Below are 25,258 nucleotides of genomic sequence, written 5' to 3'. Positions count from 1 at the left end.
AGAAGAAGAAGAAGAAGAAGAAGAAGAAGAAGAAGAAGAAGAAGAAGAAGAAGAAGAAGAAGAAGAAGAAGAAGAAGAAGAAGAAGAAGAAAGAAAGAAAAATAAAGTGAAAAACAATATGCTTTAGTCTGCACTCACAGTTCATCTGTTCTCTCTTTGCAGGAGGATAAGCATTTTTCATCATGAGTTCTTTGGAATTGTTTTGGATAACAGTATTGATGAGAGTAGCTACGTCTTTAACAGTTGATCATCATTACAATATTACTGTTAATATGCACAACATTCTCTGGTTCAGTTCATTTAAGTTGTCCCAGGTTTTTTTGAAACCATCCTGCTTATTATTTTTTGAAGCATAATAGTATTCAATCATAATTATAATTCAATGACAGCTTGCTCAGCCATTCCCCAATTGATGGGCATAATTTCTATTTCTAATTCTTTGTCACCACAAAAAGAGTTTCAATTATTTTTTGTACATATAGGTCCTTTCCCTTTTTCTTGAATCTCTTTGGTATACAGACTCTACTAGTGGTATTGCTAGGTCAAAGGCTATTATGCACAGTTTTATAACCCTTTGGGTATAGTTCCAAAATTTTCTCTAGAATTATTGGACCAGTTCACAATTCTAACAACAATGAATTAGTGTACCAATTTTTCTACATCCCCTTCAGCATTTGTCATTTTCCTTTTCTGCCATGTTGGCTAATCTGGTAGGAATGAGGTGGTATTTCAGATTTGTTTTAATTTACAATTCTCTAACCAATAGTGATTTAGAGCACTTTATGTGACTTTTGGTAGTTCGATTTTTTCTGAAAACTTCATGTTTATATTCTTTTACCACTTATTACCTGAGGAATGTTTTTTTTATTATTTTTATAATTTGGCTCAGTTGCATATATATTTGAGAAATGAGATCTTTATCAGAGAAACTTGCTATAAAAAATGTCCCCCACTTTCCTTCTAATTTTGGCTTCATTGGTCTTGTTTATGCAAAACTTTTAAATTCGATATAATTAAAATGATCTATTTTATCTCCTGTGATCCTTTCGGTCTCTTGTTTGGTCATAAACTCTTCCCTTTCTCATGAATCTGATAGGTAGATTTTTCCATGTTCCCATAATTTGCTTATGATATCATCCTTTATGTCTAAATCATATACCCATTTTGACCTTATCTTGGTATATGCTGTGAGATGTTGGTCTGTGCTCAGTTTCTACTAAACTGCTTTCCAATTTTCCCAGCAGTTTTTGTCAAATACTGAGTTCTTGTCCCAAAAGCCTGGATCTTTGGACTTATCAAACATTAGATTACTATGGTCATTTATTACTGTTTATTGGGTACCTAATCTAGTCCACTAATTCACAATTCTATTTCTTATCCAGAACCAGATTGTTTTGATGATTACTCCTTTTGCAATATAGTTTTTTTCTCTTTTTAAAAAAAAACCAACTTATATGCTATTAGTTTACAACATTCAGTTACACAAGTTTTTGAGTTCCAAATTTTCTCCCCTTTCCTCTCTTTACCCCTCCCTCCCCATGGCAACATGCAATCCAATATAGGTTCTACATATACCTTCACATTAACATTAGTCAAGTTGTAAAAAAGAATGATAACCAATGGAATGAATAATGAGGAAGAAGAAACAAAATGAAACGAAAAAGAGAGAGAGCAAGTAGTTTCCTTCAATCTGCATTCAGACTCCATAATTCTTTCTCTGGATGTGGTTCTGGATCATGAGTTCTTTGGAGTTGTTTTATAAACTTGCATTGCTGAGATGAGCCCAGTCTGTCAAAGTCGGCCATCACAGGTACAATGTGTCTGTAATTGTGTACAATGTTTTCCTGGTTCCTCTCCCTCACTCAGCATCAACTAATATAAGTCTCTTCAGGTTATTATGAAGTCTGTCTGCTTCTCATTTCTTATAGCACAATAATATTCCATTATGTTCATATACCACAACTTGTTTAGCCATTCCCCAATAGATGGGTATCCCCTTGATTTCTAATTCTTTGCCACCACAAAAAGAGCTACTATAAATATTTTCGTACATACAGGTCCTTTCCCCATTTTTATGATCTCTTTGGGATAGAGCCCTAGAAGTGGGATTGCTGGGTCAAAGGGTATGCACATTTTTATAGCACTTTGGGCATAGTTCCAGATTGCTCTCCAAAATGGTTGGATCAGTTCACAACTCCACCAACAATGCATTAGTGTTCCAATTTTCCCACATCTTCTCCAGCATTTATCATTTTCCTGTTTTGTCATATTAGCCAATCTGACCATTGAGATGTGGTACCTCAGAGTTCTTTTGATTTGCATTTCTCTAATCAATAATTATTTAGAGCATTTTTAATATGATTAAAGATATCTTTAATTTCTTCCTCTGAAAACTGCCTGTTCATATTTACCAATTGGGGAATGACTTGTATTCTTATAAATGTGACTCAGTCCTCTGTATGTTTTAGAAATGAGGCCTGTATCAGAGACACTGGTTATAAAAATTCTTTCCCAATTTTCTGCTTCCCTCTTAATCTTGGTTACATTGGCTTTGTTTGTACAAAAACTTTTCAATTTAATGTAATCAAAATTATCCATTTTGCATTTCATAATGTTCTCTATGTCTTCTTTGGTCACAATTACTTACAATATCAGCCTTTATATCTAAACTGTGAACCCATTTAGACTTTATTTTGTTATACAGTGTAAGATATTGGCCTATGCCCACTTTTTGCCATACTATTTTCCAGTTTTCCCAGCAGTTTTTGTCAAATAGTGAGTTCTTATCCCAGAAGTTGGAGTCTTTAGGTTTATCAAATAGTAGATTACTATATTGACTACAGTGTCTTTAGTACTTATTCTATTCTACTGATCTACCACTCTATTCCTCAACCAGTACCAAGTAGTTTTGATGACTGCTGCTTTATAATACAGTTTAAAATATGGTATGGCTAGGCCACCTTCCCTAGCATTTGTAATATAGTTTTAAATCTGGTACTGCTAGTTCTATGAAATCATTCTTTGGTAGTTTGTTTGATTGGTTTGTGGGAGAATGCACCAAGCCTGAAGCAAAGGGGAATAGATTTCATCTGGGACTAATACTGCCCCCTCCAGAAGCCTTTTATAGCAAAGACTGGAGTGAAAAATAAATTCTCTAATGTAAGACAAGACTGAGATGGCTTTAAGGTTCTCACCCCAAGGAACCTAATATCAAAGGAGAGTTAAGAGAATACGAATATAAGGAAAAATGAGATTAAAATTAGCCAAGACCTCAAGAAAGAAAAGACATTTAAAAACCTAGAGGACAACCAGATAAATCAACAAAGAAGATATTAAAATAGAAGAGAAGCTGGCCACGAAGATATACAAACCATTGCAAATATATCTAACTAAGAGTTCAAGACAAAGGAAATTGAAGCAATAACTGATTGTAGAGAGGACATTGTGAATTCTTAAGAGAGCATAGAACTGCATCACAGTGTTCCTAAACAGTTCAAGAAACAAATTAGAATCTTGAATAAAGTCAAAAGGGAAGAAATGGTAGGATTTATGTCACACACTGGCTGCCAAGGAACATAATTCAGGTCTATGCTGTTTCGTGACCAAAAGGGAAAGGATATTGGGAACACAGGTTGATACAGCCCTTATTTGGAAGACTAATAGAATACTGATGTTTAATGGCTTGAGAGAAGGATTTGCCAAGTGCTGTTTGTTCCTGGGAATATAAAATGCCTGCTGAATCAGAATGCAGATTCTTCAGATATCAACTGGTAGTAGTCAGCCTAAGTTTTAGGAATGGCCCAGTTAAACCATACTAACTTGTTTGAAAGAAGAAAAAGCACCAGAACCTGACATCTGGGGCAACTGGAATCCATCCTTATAATAAGATCTATTCTTATACTCTCCCTAATTCTCTTTTATTCTCTGCTAATGTCATTCCTCCCACCCTATAAAGAATTCATTTAACCTCCTCGTGCCTCAATTGATTTAAATGACCCCTAAAGTCGGTCTATAATCTTATGATATCCTTCTTCCTTTCTTCTCCTTCTCGGTAACAATTTGACCTCGACTTCCATTCATGTTTCTCTTCCCTCACTCTCCTGCCCTGTCCCCCATGCCTCTTCTTTCCTGCCTTTTCTTGGTTCTTCTTCTACCTGTTATTATTAGTAAAGACAATAATAAAATAATAGCATTAACATAGCACTATAAGGTTTTTAAAGAGCATTAAAAATAACTAATTTTATCTTTACAACAACTCTGGGTGGTAGGTACTATTTTTACAGAAAAAGGAAACTGAGGCAGTTAGAGATTAACTGACTTGTCAGAGTCACATAGTTGTTAAGAAACTAAGATCAGATTTGAACTCAGATCTTTTTGACTCCACATCTACTGGGTCATCACCCATATAACACTCCCTAACGGTGTATAACTCAAGACTCATGGGCCCTCTTTCTCTCCCTAATATATCTGTTCCTATGAATTTAATTATAATCTGTAAGCAAATGATTTCTGGGTGTATATATCCAGCCCTAGTCTCTGTTCTCGAGTCCAGTACTGCCTATTAGATATTCTGAAACACCCTAGGCATATCAAACTCAACATGTCCAAAAAAGAATTTTCCAATTCCACTAATCTTTTTTTAATTTATTTTTATTTTTTTTTATATTTTCTCTCTTCTGTATTTTTTAGTTTACATCATTCATTTCCACAAGATTTTGAGTTACAAATTTTTCCCCATTTGTCCTACCCTCCACCCCAAAACAGCGGTCCCACTGAATATCCCCTCCCCCAATCTGCTCTCTCCCATATCTTCCCCCACCCTCCTTCTGACTTTCCAGTAGGGCACAGTGGATCTCTATGCCCCAGTGCCTGTATATCTCATTTCCCAGTTACATGTAAAATAATAATAATAATATATATTTTAAACATTTGATTTTAAACTTTGAATTGCAGATTCTTTCCCTTCCTCCCTCATCACCCACCCTCACTGGGAGGATAAGCAATTCAATATAGGTTGTACATGTGTAGCTATGCAAAAACATTTCCAGAGTGGTATATTGGAAAATACTGACTATATGTCCCTCTATCCTATCCCACCCCCACTTGTTCTATTCTCTACTCTGATCCTACCCCTTTTCAAAAGTGGGTGCTTCCATCTTCCCTCTTCCCACTAGGCTGCCCTCCCTTCCTTTATCCCCCCTCTCATCCCCTTCCCCACTACTCTCCTGTAGGGTAAGATACTCTATTTAGTGTGTATGTCATTCCCTCCCCAAGCCAAATTCAATGAGAATAAGGTTTACCCATTTCCTTTTGCCTTCCTGTTCTTCCCCTTCATTGTAACAGTTTTCCCTTGCCTCTTCAATATCAGATAATTTACCCCATTCTGTCTTTCCCCATCTCCTCTCATTACATTCCTCTCTCACCTCTTAATTTCACCTTTTTCTTTTTTGCTTTTTTTTTTTAGAGGGGCAATTGGGGTTAAGTGACTTGCCTAACGTCACATGGATAGTTTTTTGTGTTAAGTGTCTGAGGCCAGCTTTGAACTCAGGTCCTCCTGACAACAGGGCCGGTGCTCTATTCACTGAGCCACCTAGCTACCCCCTTAATTTCACCTTTTAAGTATCATCCTTTCCTATTAAATTGGTCCTGAGCCCTCTGTCTATGTATACCTGTACACACACACACACACACACACACACACACACACATATATATATGTACGTATATATATACACACACACGTATGTATTCATATACCCATATACCCTCCTATATAAACATATATGTATGTATACATATATATACACATTTCTATTCCCTTCAACTATGCTCAAACTGAGAAAAATTTCATAAGTTACAATTATCATTTTTCCATGTAGGAATGTAAATAGTTCAACTTTGATAAGTTCTTTATGATTTCTTTTCCCTGTTTACCTTCTCATGCTTCTCTTGCTTCTTGTATCTGAATGTCAAATTTTCTATTCAGCTCTGGTTTTTTCATCAAGAATGCTTGAAATTCCTCTATTCCACTGAATGACCATATTTTCTCCTGAAACATAGAACTCAGTTTTCCTGGGTAGGTGATTCTTGGTTTTAATCCCAGCTCCTTTGATGTCTCAGTGTAGAAGCTGCCAGATCCTGTGTTATCCTGATTGTGCTTCCACAATATTCAAATTGTTTCTTCCTGGCTGCTTTTAATATTTTCCCCTTGATCTGGGAACTCTGGAACCTGGCTATCATATTCCTAGGAGTTTTCTTTTTGGGATCCTTTTCAGGAGGTGATTGGTGGATTCTTTCAACCTCTATTTTGCCCTGTGGTTCTAAAACATCAGGGCCACTTTCCTTGAGAATTTCTTGAAGGATGATTTTAGATTCTTTTTTTTTATCATGGCTTTCAGGAAGTCCAATAATTTTCAAATTATCTCTCCTGGATCTATTTTCCAGGTCAGTGGTTTTTCCAATGAGATATTTTACATTGCCTTCTAGTCTTTCATTTGTTTGGATCTGTTTAATAGTATCTTGATTTCTCATAAAGTCACTAGCTTCCGTTTGCTCCATTCTAATTCTGAAGGAATGATTCTCCTCAGTGAGCTTTTGAGATTCTTTTTCCATCTGGCAAATTTGGCTTTTTAAGGCATTCTTCTCCTCATTGCCTTTTTGAGCATCTTTTGCCATCTGGGTTAGTCTATTTTTTAAGGTGTTATTTTCTTCAGTCAGGTTGTTGACTCTCATTTCATAATTTTCTTGCATTGTTCCCATTTCTCTTCCCAATTTTTCCTCCACTTCTCTTATTTGGTTTTCAAAATCCTTTTTAAGCTCCTCTATGGCCTATAACCAGCTCGTACTTTTCTTGGAAGCTTTTGGTGCAGGAATTTTGACTTCACTGTCTTCCTCCTGTTCCATGCTTTGATCCTTTTTGTCCCCAAAATAGGAGTCTAATGTTGGATCCTCCTATTTGCTTTGCTTCCTTTCTTTGCTCATGTTGCCACTGAATTACTTGACTTTTGAGCCTTTTGCCACAGTAGAACTCTGCTACTAGGAAGGGGAGCTTTATCCCAATCTCTGGGGTTTTCTCAGCTGCCAGAGCTATTAGTTGGGTGCCCTCTCTGAAGCTTCCACATGCTCTCTGGCAAACCGTTCACACACCCCAGGACTTCCACCCAGGACAGTGACCCAGATACAAACAGGTTAGAGCAAGAGCGATTACACCTCTGACTGGTCACTTGGTCCCCTTGCAATCTGCTGGCCTGGGGCTCTGAAGCAGCCATGTGGAGGGTAGCTGCATGGCCACTGCACCCCAGCCACTTCTTGCCCCTGGAGTAAAAGCCAGACTGCACTCCCAAATTCCCTGTTCCCGCAAAGTCTACACTGCACTGACCTCTCACTTTGTCCTTGGCATCTATGGGTTGATAATTCTGGAAACCGCCACAGTTGCTGGTGATCTGAAGTCCCTCTAGTCGTGGCTGGTCAGGCTGCCCTGAGGCTAACCTCTGGCTGGAGTGGGGCTGGGCTGGGCTCCCAGAGCGCTGAGCTGGCCCCTTCCTGCTGGCCTCCTGTGCTGTCTTCAGCAGGGGGTTAGCTTCTCTCTGTCATTTTGTGGGTTCTGTGGCTCCAAAGTTTGTCTAGTCATTTTTTACATGAATTGGAGAAGGTGGAAGCCGGCACCCCCCTTATTGACACAAATAAGTCCTGTTTCTACTCTGCCATCTTCACTCTGTCCCCTCCACTAATCTTCTAAATTTGCCCTTTTGTACTGAAAAAGGCTAGGCCACTACCCAAGTTCACAACCACGGCATTATTCTCAATTTCTCACTCTCACTTATCTCATCTATTTAATCATTTGCCAAATCTTGTCACTTCTACCTCTACAGAATCTATTGAATCTCTCTACTTACTATCATTCTAGATCAAGTTATCATCACTTCTTGCCTAGACTACTACAATAACCTTCTAATTGGTCTCTCTTCCTCTGGTTGCTTACTTCTTTAAGACACCTGCCAAAAAGATTTTCTTAAGGTGTAGGTCTGACCATATTGTTCCCTTAGCCAATAAATTTCAACATTTCCCCATGGACTCTAGGATCAAATATAATCTCCTTTATTTGTCATTTAAAGCCTTTTACATCTTAGTTCCAACCACCTTTCCAACTTTATTATACATTCCTCCCCTTCATGTACTCTATGGTCCAGCCAAACTAGCTTTTTCCCATGTTCTTCAGCCTCAATTCCATTTCCTGTCCCTCTGTCTTTGCACTGGCTGTCCCCATACCTAAAATGCATTCTCTCCTCACCCTTGTCTCTCAAGAGCTGTTGTTCCCTGAAAACTCAAGTGCCATCTTCTAGTTGAAACATTCCCTGATTCTTGCACTAGCCTTCCCTCCAATTATCTTCCATTTATTTTAATATATTTTCATACATACATGTTATCTCCTCAAAAGAAGGTAAGCTCCTGGAGGGCAGGGACTTTTTCATTTTTATCTTTTTATTCCCAGATCCCAGCATAGTGCCTGGTGCTTAATATGGGTTTAATAAATGCTTGTTGATTGATTTCAATAACCTCTCTATGCCTTGCTCTTTTACATGACACTTAAATCATGCCTACAACTCCTTACACTTCTCTTTGGGAACCACATCTTAATGTAAGAACATATGGTACAGGATCAGAAATCAGTAAGACCTGAGTTCAAATCCTAGCTTTGGTACTCACTAAGCATGTGACTTTAAGTAAATCCTATAACCTCTTTAAGCCTCAATTTCTTATCTGTAACCTGGAAATAACAATGATGCTTTCTCTCAAAGTCATTATAAGGAACAGTGCAATTAAATACTTACTGTATGCCTGGTAAAGTGCTAGGTTCTGGGGATACAAGACCAAAATGAAATATTCCCCACCCTCAAGGAGTTTAGCTTCCATCAGGAGAGACAACATTGACACAAATAAGTATCCACAAAGTAAATACAAGATAATTTGGGGGAAGTTGATAGCAGCTAGGGTGATTCAAGCAGTTCTTGAGTTAAGCACTGAAAGAAGCTAGTAATAATATCTATGGAGCACTTTGCAAAATATCAGTTGTTGACATAATATGAAACATAGATATTTCTTAGACAGTCATATCCCTCCTTGTAAAAAGTAAGATTTGCCTATATTCCCCTTTTCATAGCCCCAATTTGTTTATTGTTTTGGGAGTGCAAATAACTACCAAGAAGGGCTAAAATTACTTATAATAGCCAAAATCTCCTTAAGTCATATTCACTTGACCCATTTGAAATATGGATTATTCTACCTTGACTGTTTGAGCCAGGATGAAAATGTTTGTTAAGCAAATTAAGAGTGTAAACAGTCAGGGAAGATTGTTCTTATAACCTCCTTACAATACAAAGTAACCCTTATGGTGCCTTTGGCCAGCCATGTCTCCTCTTTCGCCTTTAATTTCCTTGAGTAAAATGATAGGATTGGATTGATGATCTCCAAAGTCCCATTCTGGTTTAGCATTCTATGACCTACATTAAGTTAATGGACATGCAAATATGTGCTAACCTAATAGAATTGTAGCATTGAAGAAGGAGTAGACTTGAAACTAGGAGACCTGAATTCTAGTCTTAGTAGTGCTTATTGTGGGACTTGTGGAAGTCATTTAAATTCTCTGGACCTCAGTTTCCCCACATGTAAAATAAATAAATTTGATAAAATTATCATGTTAAAAGTATTATATAGTAGAAAGAATGCTGGACTTCAAGTAAGGAAAGACCTAGTTCTGAATAATTCCCTCTGAAACTTAATAGCTATGTTGCCATGGGCAAGTTATTTTATCCCCCTAACCCTAAGTTACTCATCTGTAAAATGGGAATTACTGTTCTTGTAGTATCCATATTTCGAGGTTGTTATGAGGATCATGTGAGGTCATGTGAACATGAATACTTGCTCAGCAAACCTGAAGCCCACTATATAAATGTGGGCATTATTATTATATCTCTGAAATAAAATTTTATCATTCCAAAATCTTGGAAATAATAAAATAGCATTGCAGGATCACAGAATCTCACATTTGAAAGGGGCCTCAGACCCCATGTAGTCTAACCTGTACCTAATGAAAGTATCTACAACCTTATACAACATCTAGCATCCAACTGAAGACCTACAGTAAAGAGGAACCCACAACTTTCTCAGGCAGTCCATTCCACTTTTGGATAACTCCACTTTTAGAAACATGCAGTTTCTACCCATTGATTCTCATTCTGTCCTAATCAAATCATTATTCCATGAGACAACCCTACAAATATTTGAAGACAGTTATAATATCTCCTCATCTGCAGATATCCTCTCTAGGCTAAACATTCCCAGTTCCTTCAATCAATACTCCTAGAATGGATTTTCTAATCTTCATGTTCTTTTGGATAGTTCCCTGTTTCTGGATGAACTCCCATTTGTTTGTCTTTCCTAAAAGGTACCCAGAAATGAACACAGTATGGCAGATAGTCTGAATAAGTAAGAGTATAGCAAAGCTGTTAACTCCATCATCCTCCAGCTGTGCCTTGTTGGATGTAGCTTAAGAAAGATAGCACGATCCATTCTGGCTGCTGTGTCACCCTGTTGGATTGAATTCTGCTTTTAAGTCCATTAAAACCCCAAAAACTTCTTCACATAAACTATCTGATTCCTTTTTCACATTAGTTTTCCAATGAGTTAAGACCGCTCTCACGTTCTTTCAAATAATCTTTGTGTAAAATATTCTCTAATAGGGGGCGGCTAGGTGGAGCAGTGAGTAGAGCATCGGCCCTGGAGCCAGGAGGACCTGAGTTCAGATCTGGCCTCAGACACTTAACACACACACACACACACATACACACAAAAACTAGCCATGTGACCTTGAGCAAGTTAACCCCAATTTGCCCTCCAAAAAGCAAAAAAAAAAAAAAAAATATATATATATATATATATATATATATATATATTCTCCAATCAATTAATCAACAAGCATTGAGGTACATACATACTATGTGCCAGGAACCATTCTGGGTTTGGAGGATACAAATGTTAAGACTTAAAGCAATTACTACCCTCAAGGAATTTAAGTGCTATCAAGGGAAGCCCTTACATGAGTACGTACAAAATAAAAATACAACAAATAGAAGGTATTTAAATCAGCAAAGTGGCTAGAGTGCTGGATCTGGAGTCAGGAAGACATTTTCTTGAGTTCAAATTTGGCCTCAGACACTTTCTAGCTGTGTGACCCTGAGCAAGTCACTTAACCCTGTTTGCTTCAGTTTCTTCATCTGTAAAATGAGCTGGAGGAGGAAATGGCAAATCATTCCAAAGAACCCTAAATGGGGTCAGGAAGAGTCAGACACAATTGAAACAAGTAAATGGGGGGGGGTGGAGCCCAGATAGCAGAGTAGAAGCAGGAAATTTTGTGACCTCCCCACACAACCACCTCAAATACCTCTAAAATATTACTCTAAACAAATTTTAGAGCTACAGAACCCACAGTGACAGAGAGAAAAAAATATCCCCCCGAAGGCAGTCCGGCAGGCCGACTGGAAGGGTTCATCACAGCACTGGAAGCTGAGTGCAGTCCCGCATGAGCCTGCAGTTTTGGCCTCAGGGAGGCAGCAGCGGCTAGAATAGACTTCAGGAGAATGAATCACCAGCAACTGTGGTCGTTTCCAGACTTTTCAACCCACAAATGACAAAAAGAAAGTAAAAGGTCAGTAGGGAGCTCTGTTGGAAAGGAAGGGTGCAGAAGAATATGTGACTAATTAGGCCCCTGCCCCTGGGGTGAGAGGTGGTGGAGGCACAACAGCTGCAGCAACTGCCATGTGGATACCTCAGGATCTCCTGGCCTACGGATCATAAGGGGACCAAGCAATCATTCAGAGGGTAATTGCTCTTTCTTTGACCTATTTGGATATGGGTTGCTGTCTTGGGTTGAGGTCCTGGGGTGAGAAACACCAGTGTGCCAGTATGGTGAATGTAGAGAGGGCGCCCTCCTCAGACCTCTGACAAAACCCCAGTGATTTGGGACAAAGCTCTCCTCTCTGGAAGCAGACTTCTACCATGGCAAAGAGCTCAAAAGTCAAGTAATTGACTGGCAATATGAGCAAGCAGAGGAAGCACAAACACAGCATAGAATCCTTTTTGGGGGACAAAAAGGATCAAACCATGGAATGAGAGGAAGACAATGAAGTCAGAACTCCTGCACCAAAATTTGTAACTCAAAATCTTGTGGAAATGAATATTGAAAACTAAAAATAAACAAATTAAACCCCAAAAAACCCCAAGTGAATAATAACAACAAAAGTTCAATGCAAGGTAGTTAGGTAGAATGGCATTAACACTGGAGGGGGGGGGATGAGGAAAGGTTTTAACTAAAAGGCAGTGCTTGATCTTCACCTTGAAGAAAAAGAGGCATTCTATGAAGCAGATTAAGGATGAAGTGAATTTCAGGCACGAAGGAAAGTCAAGTGAAAAGGGAAGAAGGAAGGGCAGATAGATCCAAAGAACACCATGAGACTGAACACTCTTGTCTTCAATCTTTGAAAGAAGTATTGACCTTGTAGTATATCTATCTGCTCTTCTTCAAATATTATTGGTCTAGAGGTGTGAATCTGAGTCCAGAAGGAAAGCATCATCTCTGGTTGTTTGTAAGAGGAGGGTAGCCCTTAGCTTATACTCTCTTGTTTAGCATTTTTCCAGCAAAACTCATTCCATTGAAGGCCATCACAAATAACAAATAGCTAGTAAACTCATTTAGCCAAGCAAATCAATAAATTGAGGGAGCCCCCACGGATTAGAATATACAAGAAAATATACAAAAGTGAATTGGTTCTTTAGGTGGGAGTGAAATAATGTTTCAGCTCAAACTAAGGTAGGGAGCCTGATCTAAACCAAGGAGGTCCATTCTAGAAACTCAAAGGAGGCAAGTTGCACATGATGAAGATTCAGCTTCTGCTACCTCTCTGCCACTTTTTTCTCCATATGTCTTTCACAGAATCTGGAACCACAAAGTATCTCTCCCTGAAGGTGCTCTGGTACCAAACCTATAAGTACCATATCCTGATGCACTGCATTTCTTCACACTCAGCATGTTGAACATTGATACAGAATCATATCTCATTTATACATATATAACAGCATAGAAACACCCCAGGATCGCTTAGGAGCCTATTTATATTTCCTTTTATTTATCCCTCTAGGATCAAGAAGTTAGTTTTGCTTGAAACTATTTCCTCTCTAGTATGGGTTTCCCCTCCCCATCATTGTATCACTATAGAGTTTGATGTGTTTCTAAACCAAATAGTGTGCTGTGTGTGTGTTCTACGTTGTTCAGCTGAGATTACAATGAGGTTCATTTGAAGTCTATTCCACCTATGTTTTCCACAGGTGTTTGTATACTCTTCTCATGAACTCCAATTATGAAAAATAAAACAAGTTCTAACTCCTCCACCTTTTTCCCTCCTTTCTCCACTAGAATATTCCCCTTTTTGGTTATATGACCCTTTATTAATTTTTCTATTGGTTAATGGTCCTCAATACCTGTTTCAGGTATGAATAACTGTTTGTATCTATTTACTAACTGTGGCTATATGCTTTCTCATTTAAGTGATTCAGTGGATAGAGTGCTGAGCCTGGAGTTAGGAAGACCTCAGTTCCATTACACTTAGTAGCTGTGTGACTTTGGGCAAGTCACTTAATCTCTGTCTGATTCCGTTTCCCCATTTCTAAAATGAGAATAATAATTGCACTTATCTCCCAGAGTTGTTGTGAGGATAAAATGAGATATGTGTAAAGCACTTTGCAGACCTTAAAGAACTATATAAATACTATTATCATTATTTCGTGATCCCACAAGCTTTTGTGGGATCAATTAGTTTTTCTATGCTGATGAAGATTATATATATATATATATATATATATAATACACATATATATATATATATATATATATATATATATATATATATATGATCCTCTGGTCCTTCTCTCTCTTTGTATCTACCTGTCTATCTATCTCTCTCATCTTGTATTACCAACTGCCAACTGAACATTCCCACAATCATCTCAAACTCAGCACATCCAAAACAAAATTCATTATTCTTCATTTTTCCTCTTCTCCAAAACTACTCCTCTACTGAACTTCTTTATTTCTGCCAAAGGTAGGAACATCCTTCTAGTCATTCAACTTTAAAACTTTGGTATCATTCTTTCTGCTCACTCTCACTCATTTGTTATATCCAATCAGTTGTCTTTTCTGCCTCCAAAACCCTCATAATATATCCTCTTCTCTGCACTCATAATACTAAGAACTTTAGCAAAGTTACAGGATATAAATTAAGCCTACATAAATCATTAACATTTCTACATATTACTAACATCTAGCAAGAAGAGAAATGTCATTTAAAATAACTGCAAACAATATAAAATATTTGGGAATCTACCTGCCAAGACAAACCCCAGAACTATATAAATACAACTACAAAACAGTTTCCACACAAATAAAGAAAGATCTAAAGAGTAGGAAAAATGATGGTTGCTCATGGATACGCCACATCAATGTAAGAAAATGATGATTCTACCTAAATTAATCTATATATTTAGTGCCATATATCAAATATATATCAAAATATATCAAAACTTGCCATATATCAAATTACCAAAGAACTATTTTATTAAGCTAGAAAAAATAATAGCAAAAATTCATCTAAAAGAACAAAAGGGAATCAATGAAAAAAAAATGTGAAGGAAAACAGCCTAGTAGTACCAGATTTCCAACTGTATTAAAAAGTAGTAATCATGAAAACCAACTGGTATTGGCTAAGAAATAGAGTGATGGGGGCGGCTAGGTGGCAAAGTGAATAGAGCTCCAGCCCTGGAGTCAGGAGGACCTGAGTTCAAATCTGGCCTCAGATACTTGACACACTTATTAGCCGTGTGACTTTGGGCAAGTCACTTAACCCCAATTGCCCTCCAAAAAAGCAAAAAAAGAAAAAGAAATAGAGTGATGAATCAGTGGAATAAATTAGGTACACAATACACAGTAGTAAATAATAATAATAATAATTTAGTATTTGATAAACTCAAAGAGTTAATCTTTTGGTATAAAAACTTGATATTTGGCAAAAATTGTTGGGAAAATTGGAAATCAATTTGATAGAGACTAGGTATAGACCAATATCTCATGCCATATACCAAGGTAAGGTCAAAATGGGCATATGATTTAGACATAAAGGATGATACCATATGTGAATTATGAGAACATGAAAAAAATTACCTATCAAATACATGGATAAGGGAAGAGTTTTTGGCCAAACAAAAGACATAGAGGACCATATGAATTAAAAAGGATAATTTTAATCACATTAAATTAAAAAAAGGTAGGGGAGGCTAGGTGGCACAGTGAATAGAGTACTGGCCCTGGAGTCAGGAGGACCTGAGTTCAAATCCGGCCTCAGACACTTAACACAAAAACTAGCTGTGTGACCTCGGGTAAGTCACTTAACCCCAATTTCCCTCCAAAAGGCAAAAAATTAAATAAATATAAAAATTTTAAAAAAGGTTTTGCACAAACAAAATCCAATGCAGCCAAGATTAGAAGGAAAGGTGGAAAGTTTGGGGTGGGGTGAGAGTTACAGCAAGTTTCTCTGATAAAGGCTCATTTCTTAAATAGATTGGGAACTGAGCCAAATTCATAAAAACACAAGTCATTCCCCAATTAATAACATCAATTGAACACAGTTTTCAGAAGAAGAAATCAAAGCTATTTATAATCATATTTTAAAATGCTCTAAATCACTATTGATCAGAGAAATGTAAAGTAAAATAACTTTGAGATACCACCTTATACCTATTAGATTGGCTACCATGACAGAAAAGGAAAATGACAAATGCTGGATGGGATGTGGAAAAAATTGGGCACGAATTCACTGTTGGAGTTGTGAACTGGTCCAATAATTCTGGAGAAAAAATTGGAACTATGCCAAGAGGGTATTAAAACTGTGTATATCCAGCAATACCACAATTAATTGAGAGGATGGCCATCAATTGAGGAATAGCTGAACAAATTATGGTATATGATTGTGATGGATTACTATTGTGCTACAAGAAATTATGAGCAGGATGGTTTCACAGAGTGAGGTGAGCAGAACCAAGAGAACATTGAACAGTAATAGTAATTCTGTATAATGATCAACTGAGTGACTTGACTATTCTGATCAATGGAATGATCTGACAGTTCCAAAGGACTCGTGACAAAAAATGTTGTCCACCTCCAGAAAGACAACTGACAGGGTCTGAGTGAACACCGAAGCATAATTTTTCACTTTCTTTAATTTTCTTGCTTTTTTGGTATGAGGGGTTTATGTATTTATTTATTCATTTGTTTTTGCAACATGGCTAATATAGAAAGATTTTACATATATAATGGTTATCACATTTCTTGCCTTTTCAATGGGTAAAGGAAGGTAGAAAATTCAGAACTCAAAAAAAATCTTAAATTAATATTATAAATAAAATTTATCACAAAACATAAAGTCCACTCTAGTTCAGATACCTACAAAAACCTCCTAATTAGCCCCCCACCTCAATTCTCAATTCTACAATCCTTCCTTCACACAGTCACCAATGTTAATTATCCCAAAACATAGATCTGACTATGTCACCCTCCCATATTCCACAAACTCCCATTTACTCCCTACCTTGAAGATCAAATATAAACTCCTGGCATTTAAAGCTCTTCATAGCCTGGTGTCACCCTACCTTTCCAGCTGCATCATACATTACTTTCCTCTATGCATTGCATAAGTAGGCCACACTGATCTTATTTCCATTCTCCAAACACAACACTCTGTCTCCCATCTCCATGCATTTCTACTGACTGTACCCAATATCTTAAATGCTCTGCCTCCTTAACTCACCTTCACATCTTGAAGTCTCTGATTTCATTCAAAATTTTGAGTAAATGCCACCATATGCATGAGGCCTTTCCTGCTTCACCTACCAACCTACTAGCTCCTTTTTCCTCACTAAGTTTATCTATAATGTACCTGATGCTTCTCCTGTTAGAATCTAAACTTGAAGTCAGGGGCTATTTTGCTTTTGTCTTTGTATCTCAGGAACCAGCCCAGGACCTGGAACAAAATAGGTAATTAATAAAAGTTTTTTGTTTGATTGATTACTCCAGCAACACACTAGAGCTCAGTTTTTATGTAAATTAGTTTACCAGAGGAACTGAGTTTTGTTGTCATTCACTTAACACCTTTGTTTTTAACCCTCATAGGTACTACATATACAGTCTGTGGCAATGGAAACTCTCCCTAGTGCCCTAAACGCAGATGAGAAGTCTCCAGAGTCTAAGGACTTATTGCCCAGTCAGACAGCCAGCTCTCTCTGCATTAGTTCCCGGAGTGAATCAGTCTGGACAGCTGGAAGCAGAAATAATTGGGAAATCTTCCACAAGCCCATCATCATCATGTCTATAGGTGGGGCTATCTTCCTCTTCGGTGTGGTCATCACTTGCTTGTCATACACTCTGGATTTACCTTTAAACTCAAGTGTCCGTACTGGTTATCAGATGAGTGGGCCAGCCTTCCTTTCCCTGGGACTCATGCTTCTGGTGTGTGGACTGGTGTGGGTACCAATAATTAAAAAAAAACTGAAGCAGCGACAAAAATCAATTTTCTTTCAAAGCCTCAAGTCCTTTTTCCTGAATCGCTGATGATAGCTTCATCTTCACCTTGGTTGGGGGAATGTAGCCTAATGACTAGCATCCAGTGCCTCCATCTGCATGGTGAGATGGGTAAAGAAAACAGATCCAGTAAAAGTCTTTTCTCACTATTATGGGGAAGAAAGAATTTTCATTCCTTCACAAGAATGAAATTCCTTCATAAACTCCCAGTTTGGAATCACATAGATCGAGAAGCTGAGCTTTGCTGGGTTATGCCCCAAGTATCATCTATTTACTCTTTCTATTATCGTTGATGCTTGAAACACTTCCTATCAGCAAGCACCACCTCTTATCACCTTCACCTACTGCCCCTTTTATGTACTTCATCTCAATAACCTTCTCCTTCATGAGCCATATGCTAGGGCAAACTGCACTTCAAGAAGAAGCTCCTTTTTACATGCCTGATTCCCAGAGCGGAATAGATAGAACCCCTGTCTAGGTCTTTGAACTTGGACTTCCAGATGGAGGAGGGGACTGGGCAGCACATCTTTCAGATTTGAAGTTTGACATCTAGTCCTACCCCCATCAACTCTCTTGAAGAACTGAGACATTGAGTTACTTCCAGTAGACGGAACTGGTCTTATTACCAGTGACATCTCCAAACATTCCAAAGATTAAAAGGGGGGAAGAATAGGTTTATAAATATACAGGTAAAATCATGAGATAAATAGTTCACTGCAGGTCACTGCATAAGAACAGTTTAGATAGGGGAAGTACCACAGACCTCACAGTATTTGTACTGGGGTCACCAATTCTTTCTTGACTACCTGACTTATTTTTTCTTTTCCCTCTGAAATTATTCTGTGATCCACCAACAAATGTATAATACACTAACACTCCAAACCATTCTAGGAAGAGAACCAGATCCCAGACCTGAGCTAGGCGTCTGTGATATCAATTTTCTTTGCACCTCTGGCAAAAGTAAAAAACAAATGATGAAGTGCCATATAAGAAGAGTCTGCAGATTCCTAGAAAGCAGCAATCCACTTTCTAAAGTTTTATCAATATTTGCATCTATCTAAGATGAGAAATTCTAGCCAGAAGGGGCCTGGAAGCTATTTATGACAGCTTTGGCTTAGGAGCCAATAGAACTAGGTCCTCCATAGTGTTACATGCTCATCTTTCCTACACCATCCCCTCTATGCCCTTCTTCCAAAATTGTCCTAGTAATCTTTCTCCACAGGGTCTCTAATATATGTCTGCTTGCCATTATTAGTTTTCCAAGTGCCTTATGCCTTTTTCCTGGGGACTCAGGATGAGGACCCCCAGAATGCTGATGAAAGAACTGGACGCTTGTTTCTCCAAATTCTTTATAGAGGTTTGGGAGTAGCATGTTATTCTGGATACATTTTCTTTTTTTTCAGAATTTATTTATTTTTAGTTTTCAACATTCTTTTTCCCAAGATTTTGAGTTCCAGATTTTCTCCTCATCACTCCCTATCCCCGATCCCAAGATGGCAAGCATATTGATTTCTCCTTCCCCCAGTTTGTCCTCTCATATATCCCATCCCCCCTATCCTTCCCCTTACCTCCTTCCCTATTACTTTCCTGTAGGGCAAGATGGATACACTTTCCACCCACCTCAATACAGAGTCATGGGAAAGGGTCACCCCCAAGTGCTTGGATTTCTCTTTTGACTTCCTAAGCACCACAGAGGCTTGATAAGCAGAAGCCAAGTTTAATCTATGAGAATGAGGTTTCCACTCTACTGCCAGTGGTTCCCTCTGGAAATTTTCTCTCTTTTGAGAGAAATCTGGTGATTAGGTAGGGTAAGAGGTACCTATGGAATTACAGAATATTAGAGCTAAGTCATCTCCCTAATTTTAAAGATGAGGACTAGAAAAGGAAAGTCAATTGCCCAAGGTCACAGAACAAAGTAATGATTCTTACCTATCAGTCTTGGATGGCAATTAGCTCTGCCAGGTTTTAACAGTATTTGAGTTCTATCAAGATATGATATTATTTATCTTTGAAAATTTCTGTCCCAGTCCTAAGCAATTGTTCTTTAACTAGTTTCAGCAGACTAGAACGGCACAGAAGTAGCACTCAAGTAAATCAGAGGATCTAAGTTCAAAATCTGCCTCTTCTCCTTGCTACCTGTATGATTTTAGGTTAATTAACTTACCTGAAAAATGAGGGTATTGGATTGCTTAAGTCCCTCCCAGTTTATATGATTCCTACCCTTTCTTTAGTCTATTTGCAGCATCAAATGCAAAGGTAGTATTTGCATTTGCAAATGCAAATGCCAGCTCCACTCTGGGCCCCTCCAAGAGACATAAGGATGGGAAGTAATTCTACGCTATAGGGGTAGGGCTACTCTCCTCTGTGTCATTGGCAAGCCTCTGTTGATATTCTGTGATCTGATGACCCTGTGTGACCTTCACAGAGTCTGGTGCAACTAATATTTAAGTGGATAGTAGTGTAGATAATTTTCTCTGAACAATTTGATTTACATATGCTCCAAGGCCTCTATCTGTCCAGTCTTCGATTCTTTTTGCTTCTAAATTGTTCCCTCTCACTTCATATGTGAGGAGAAAGGTAGAATAGCATGTGACTATAAGTCATGGATTCCATAGGTTCATTCTGAAGGAGAACAGCTGGCCAAGGATCTCAACATATTAAATGATGAACAGTGAATTTCTGAAAAACAAGAAGCAACTCAAATATAGTGTTACAATTAAGAAAGGGAAAAAAATCCCACTCACAGTTTACCTCCTTTGTATTCTTAAAGAGAGGGGGCAGGATTAGCATCAGTGTTCTACTCTGTTATATCAGCTTTTATAATACACTATTGCTGTGCTTGGGGAAAACTGGTTTTATCTGTGACCTATCCAAATCTGTATAATAATAAGCCGTTATAACAAGGTTAATTGTATTTTCACTTCATTGTAGTAATAATCCTGCTGCCTGATGCCAAATTCTCTTCCCCAAAATGTCATCTCCTTTTCCTCACCTTCCCCTCATTACTAATTCAAATCTTCTCCACTCTCTTTACCATGAACATCTTTCAACTCAAGAACATGTTTGTAGAAAGCAGACCCTGAGTCTGATGCATAAATTCTTGGGGGCCTCTGTGGGCAATTTATTCTAGTTCAACCCTTACATGACATAAGAATCCCTTCCACAGAATTCCCAGTTCTTCTAGTCAGTCTCTGAATAAAGATCTCTAATAATAGGGAACTCTCTAGCTTTCAAGGCAACCAATGTTATTGTTAGATAATTCCAATTGTTAGAAAGTTCTACTGATCTAAACTCAATCACTTTTTATAACTTATATTCACTGATTCTAGCTTTGCCCTGAAGAACTTCACTAGAATAAATCTGACTATTTTATGGGTCTGACCCCTAGCTATGTCCTTCTAGCTCCTTGCTACCACCTATAAAACAACAGAGAGTTAAGTTTTGACCAGATTTAGAACAAAATGTGGAGGGCTAGGGAAATATCATGCTGTACTAAGAAGACCACTGGATTGTAAAGGGATCTAGATTTGGTTTCCATCTCTTCTACTAAACAAATTGTGTAATCTTTGTCAAATTACTTAACTCTGAACCCTAGTTACCTCATCTCTTAATATGGTGATTAGAAGGAGGTAGGCCTTCCTTTAGTTAGAATGGACTACGACTTGAGGCCCCTTTACCTTCAGACCTAACACATTGAAATTTTAATTTCAGAATCATCCCTTAAATAATAAAGTCATTGTCCCTGAGTAAAATGAAAATCTCTTGAAAGATGAATAGATGAAGCTATTATCAATCATTTATACTTTACTCAGGATTAGTTTACTTGCTCCTTTCCAAAAGAGAACTCTCTGAGAGCTAGTTTTGAAAAGGTTAAAAGAGGGTTCAGAGGAAGGAGTACTGTGCAAGGAAGAACAGACTAAAGTATGAGACCTAGAACAACAGCAGAACAAACAGGGGGCAACAGTGCCCGAGGTAGGGAAGAAAGGGTGCTCTTTGACAGTTTTTCTCTAAATAATTGAAGTCCCTTAGACCTGCACATTCAGAACTTCAGAACCAAACCTGCCACTATTATCCAGAGGCTAACAGAACCCCCTTTTAAATGGGAACATCAGTCAATTAATTAATCAACAAATATTTATCAAACATTTGCAGTATGATCAACGTTGTACCCTGGGATGAAACTGTCCAACTACCAAATATCCTGGGTACTTCCTTAATTTGCTCTGGGGTTTTCTTGACACAGATTTGAGTAAGAATTAGGGATGACAACACTGTTAGTGTTGAGTTTATCAATATCATCAAGGAATTATTGTGTACTACTTGCCAGGCACAGTATTAAGTGATGAGGACATAAAAAAAAAGCAAAATAGGGGTGGCTGGGTGGCACAGTGAATAGAACACCAGTCCTGGAGTCAGGAGGACCAGAGTTCAAATCCAGCCTCAGACACTTAACACTGGCAGTGTGACCTTGGGCAAGTCACTTTACCCCAATTGCCCTGCCTTCCCTACCCAAAAAACAACAAAAAAAAGAGCAAAGAAAAGCAAAATTGCAGTCCCTGCCTTCAAAATGCTCACAGTCTAATGACTTAGACAGTAGCCATGTTAGAGTTTGTTTATATTTGGGTTGGGGTATAGGATCATGGAGTGCTTAGAAATGTAGGAATCTATATAATTCTTTTTTTTCCCAATAAACTTCTTTTAAATTACTACTCTTCACACATACAAAATTTTGAGAAGGTATATTATTGCCCTCATGGAGCTCACAGTCTAATAAAAAGATAAGAAGCAAACATAGATAAGTATATTACATCATGTATAAGTGCAAAAAATCACTAAGAAAGCACTGATTAGTGCTTATTTTGTGCCAAGCACTGTACCAGGTCCTGTGGATCAGAGACAAAAATGAAATATTCCCAAGAATTTTACATACTATTGGGAGGAAATGACATGAACTGAAATGAACAAATACAAAAGGAAGGCATGGCATTAATAACTGGAGATATCAACATTGGCCTCGTATAGTGGTGGCACTTGAGATGAACCTGGAAGTTGGACATGCATGAAAGTCAAAGTAAAAAGAGAATTCATTCCAAGGCATGGGAAATGGGAGATGGACTGTCATACAAATTACATGAAGTTTCCCTTAGGTAGTCCTGATATAACCTGAGCATTTTCAGGAAAAAAGCAAATCAAGTGTGTTTGAATGATATACTATCACTAACAGAATAAAGAACCCCTCCCCTCACTGATATATATGTGTCCATATGCACATGAATATGCTAATAATTAAAATTGGGTATGGTAAGCAAGCGGGATAAACTGGATAATGCTAGATGGACCCTGGGCAGAAAGAATCGACTGCAGACTTTGGTGGTCTAGGGATCTGACAGCCACAACAGAAAGCTTAGTGTTCCAACCTCTAGTGTTCGCCTGAGGCTTAGGAAAAATCTGGTCTAGCAGCAGGTTCATACAATGAACAAGTTACACCTCTGGCTATACCTGAGGCATATGAACAACAGGGAGAAAAATGAAGATAATAAGAGGGTACAGATTCTGAGTATCCTTGTCCTATGTGTCTCATGTGACATCACAACCAATGAATTTGCCTCCTCCTTCCTCCTCTCACCCCATGCTTCCCTTGCCACACAATTTGGCATCCTTTCCTCTTACCTTTTAAAATAAAGTGACTAGATATTACAGAATCTGCATTTTTTTCCCTAAACAACAATGCTAAGCTAGGTTCCAGCAAAAAAAGATGGGGACAGAGAAACAACCACGTGGTAGGAGACTCCGAGAAGTTCATGGTAGGCAATCTGGATATTCACCAAAGGGCATTTCCATGTTACCTGAACTGGTCATGACCAGACAAACTCAGGTTACCATAGAACCCCTGAAATCTATGAAAACTCCAACTCTGGAGCCCCTTGCTACTTTGCCTAGGTTCAGAGTGATTGTTTTAGGTAATAAACTATGGCAAATCATGGCCCGAGCTCCTCTTCGGTATCATATGCTATCCTTCAGCCATGTAAGAGACACCAATCCAATAGCAAAATTATGTAATTGAGATCAAAAGGAGGGTAAATAACAAAGAAGGGAATCTAATAGCATGGTCATTTTTTTCCCATATATACAAAAGGGTATAACATTCGATTCATCCTCATATGAGTTTTGGGAGTGAAACCTCCTGGAGAAATTTTACCATTCCATTACCAACTGTCAATTAGTTTCTCATCCCCCTCTCATTCAGAGAATGGCCAATGTAGAGATCTACTAATCTCTCAAAGCAGGGAAGAATTTGATGAATCCTCCCAATTTGACTCTGGAGTCACAAGAATTTTATTGAGACCCGCCTCCTGATCTATTGTAGTATGTAGATTCTCTCTCTGTCTGTCTGTCTCTCTCTGTCTGTCTCTCTCTCTCTCCCTTTCTCTTTCTGTCTTATCTCCACCCTTGCCCCTGCCCCGCAATGAAAACACATGTACCAGGCCAATACTCCCTTATATGTGTGTTCTGTTCCCCCATTACTTTTGTATTTGTATCCCCTAGCCTTAATACATAGTAAATATTTAACCAATGCTTTTCATTTATTCATTCATTTAACCTAGAGAAAACCCGAGTAGAGGGAGGGTAGTGAAAACTGGAAGACAAGACTGACCAAAAAAATCTCTACACTATCACTGAGATGGTTAACTCCCCCCCCTCCCCCCCCACTGCTGTGCAGGGAGATAGGTGGAGAATGGAGAAGACAGAAGCAAGATTATATAGGTCTGTGAACTTGGATGGGGGGAAAAATTACATTTTTATTTTTACTAAGCTCTAACTGAAATTTAGCATTTGCTTCAATCATTTAAAAACATTATACTGAGAAAAACTTTATATAGACTTCACTGGACTGTCAAAAGATCCATCACACACACACACACACACACACACACGCCTTAAGAACTCATGATCCAGGCAGAAGGGAAAAGAAACACTTCCTATAAGTAAATATGAGCCCCTTTCTGTATTTCAAAGATAATGTCCTATTACACATTAATTTATCCATAGGCTTCTTCAGCTGGCTATTTGGTCATTTTTTTTAATCACAATGCTCACAGTAAGAATTTACAAAAAAAAAACAACATGAAAATAATTGCAGCTTATGCCATTTCCTGTCTCAAAGAATGAGGAGGTAGAGAAATTCTTCGAGGAACTATACAAGACCCACCTAATTAAATTAATATATACATTGATTTTTATTTTGTTTCATGGGTTGCTATGACCAAAGAATTCATCACCAAGTTGCCAGAATGCTAACAATAGTTTTCTCTGTACATAACTATGTATGTCATTGGAAAACCAGTCTCCATAGACCACATGTTTACTTTCACAGAATTTATAAAAAGATGCATAAAATACAAAATTCCAAGGTGCTTATTATTTATGGATTACACAAAAGTATTTTATTTAGTACAGCAAATCATCCCCTTACAGTTTTTGTTCTAAGAAGATGTGTAACAACAGAAATAATTTTGTTTAAGGATGCTCTGATCATAAATATCAAGCAAGGAAAAAACGGGCAGACATACTGTATGC

At 37.9% G+C, this 25,258-nt stretch overlaps 1 protein-coding gene and 1 long non-coding RNA gene across 5 annotated transcripts in view; both read left to right on the top strand.

Annotated features, from left to right (window-relative positions):
- LOC138152705 (uncharacterized) overlaps positions 1 to 25,258 on the top strand; it is a 72,067-nt gene that overhangs the window by 11,895 nt on the left and 34,914 nt on the right. The gene's annotated exons all lie outside the window — the stretch shown is intronic.
- On the top strand, positions 17,275 to 23,196 carry PIRT (phosphoinositide interacting regulator of transient receptor potential channels). Its single transcript, XM_069076796.1, has one exon. It carries the CDS (start codon positions 17,297 to 17,299, stop codon positions 17,708 to 17,710), a length of 414 nt encoding a protein of 137 aa, XP_068932897.1. The 5' UTR covers positions 17,275 to 17,296; the 3' UTR covers positions 17,711 to 23,196.

The sequence above is a fragment of the Petaurus breviceps genome, unplaced genomic scaffold (genome assembly GCF_028583685.1).
Source record: "Petaurus breviceps papuanus isolate PSGF00001 unplaced genomic scaffold, PetGlider_PUasm1.0 90925, whole genome shotgun sequence".
In the NCBI taxonomy this organism is placed as follows: domain Eukaryota; kingdom Metazoa; phylum Chordata; class Mammalia; order Diprotodontia; family Petauridae; genus Petaurus; species Petaurus breviceps.
This window is presented reverse-complemented; position numbering and strand designations above follow the sequence as displayed.

Excerpts from the sequence above, each read along its gene's own strand:
- PIRT (XM_069076796.1), top strand. The coding sequence starts at position 17,297 with ATGGAAACTCTCCCTAGTGCCCTAAACGCAGATGAGAAGTCTCCAGAG.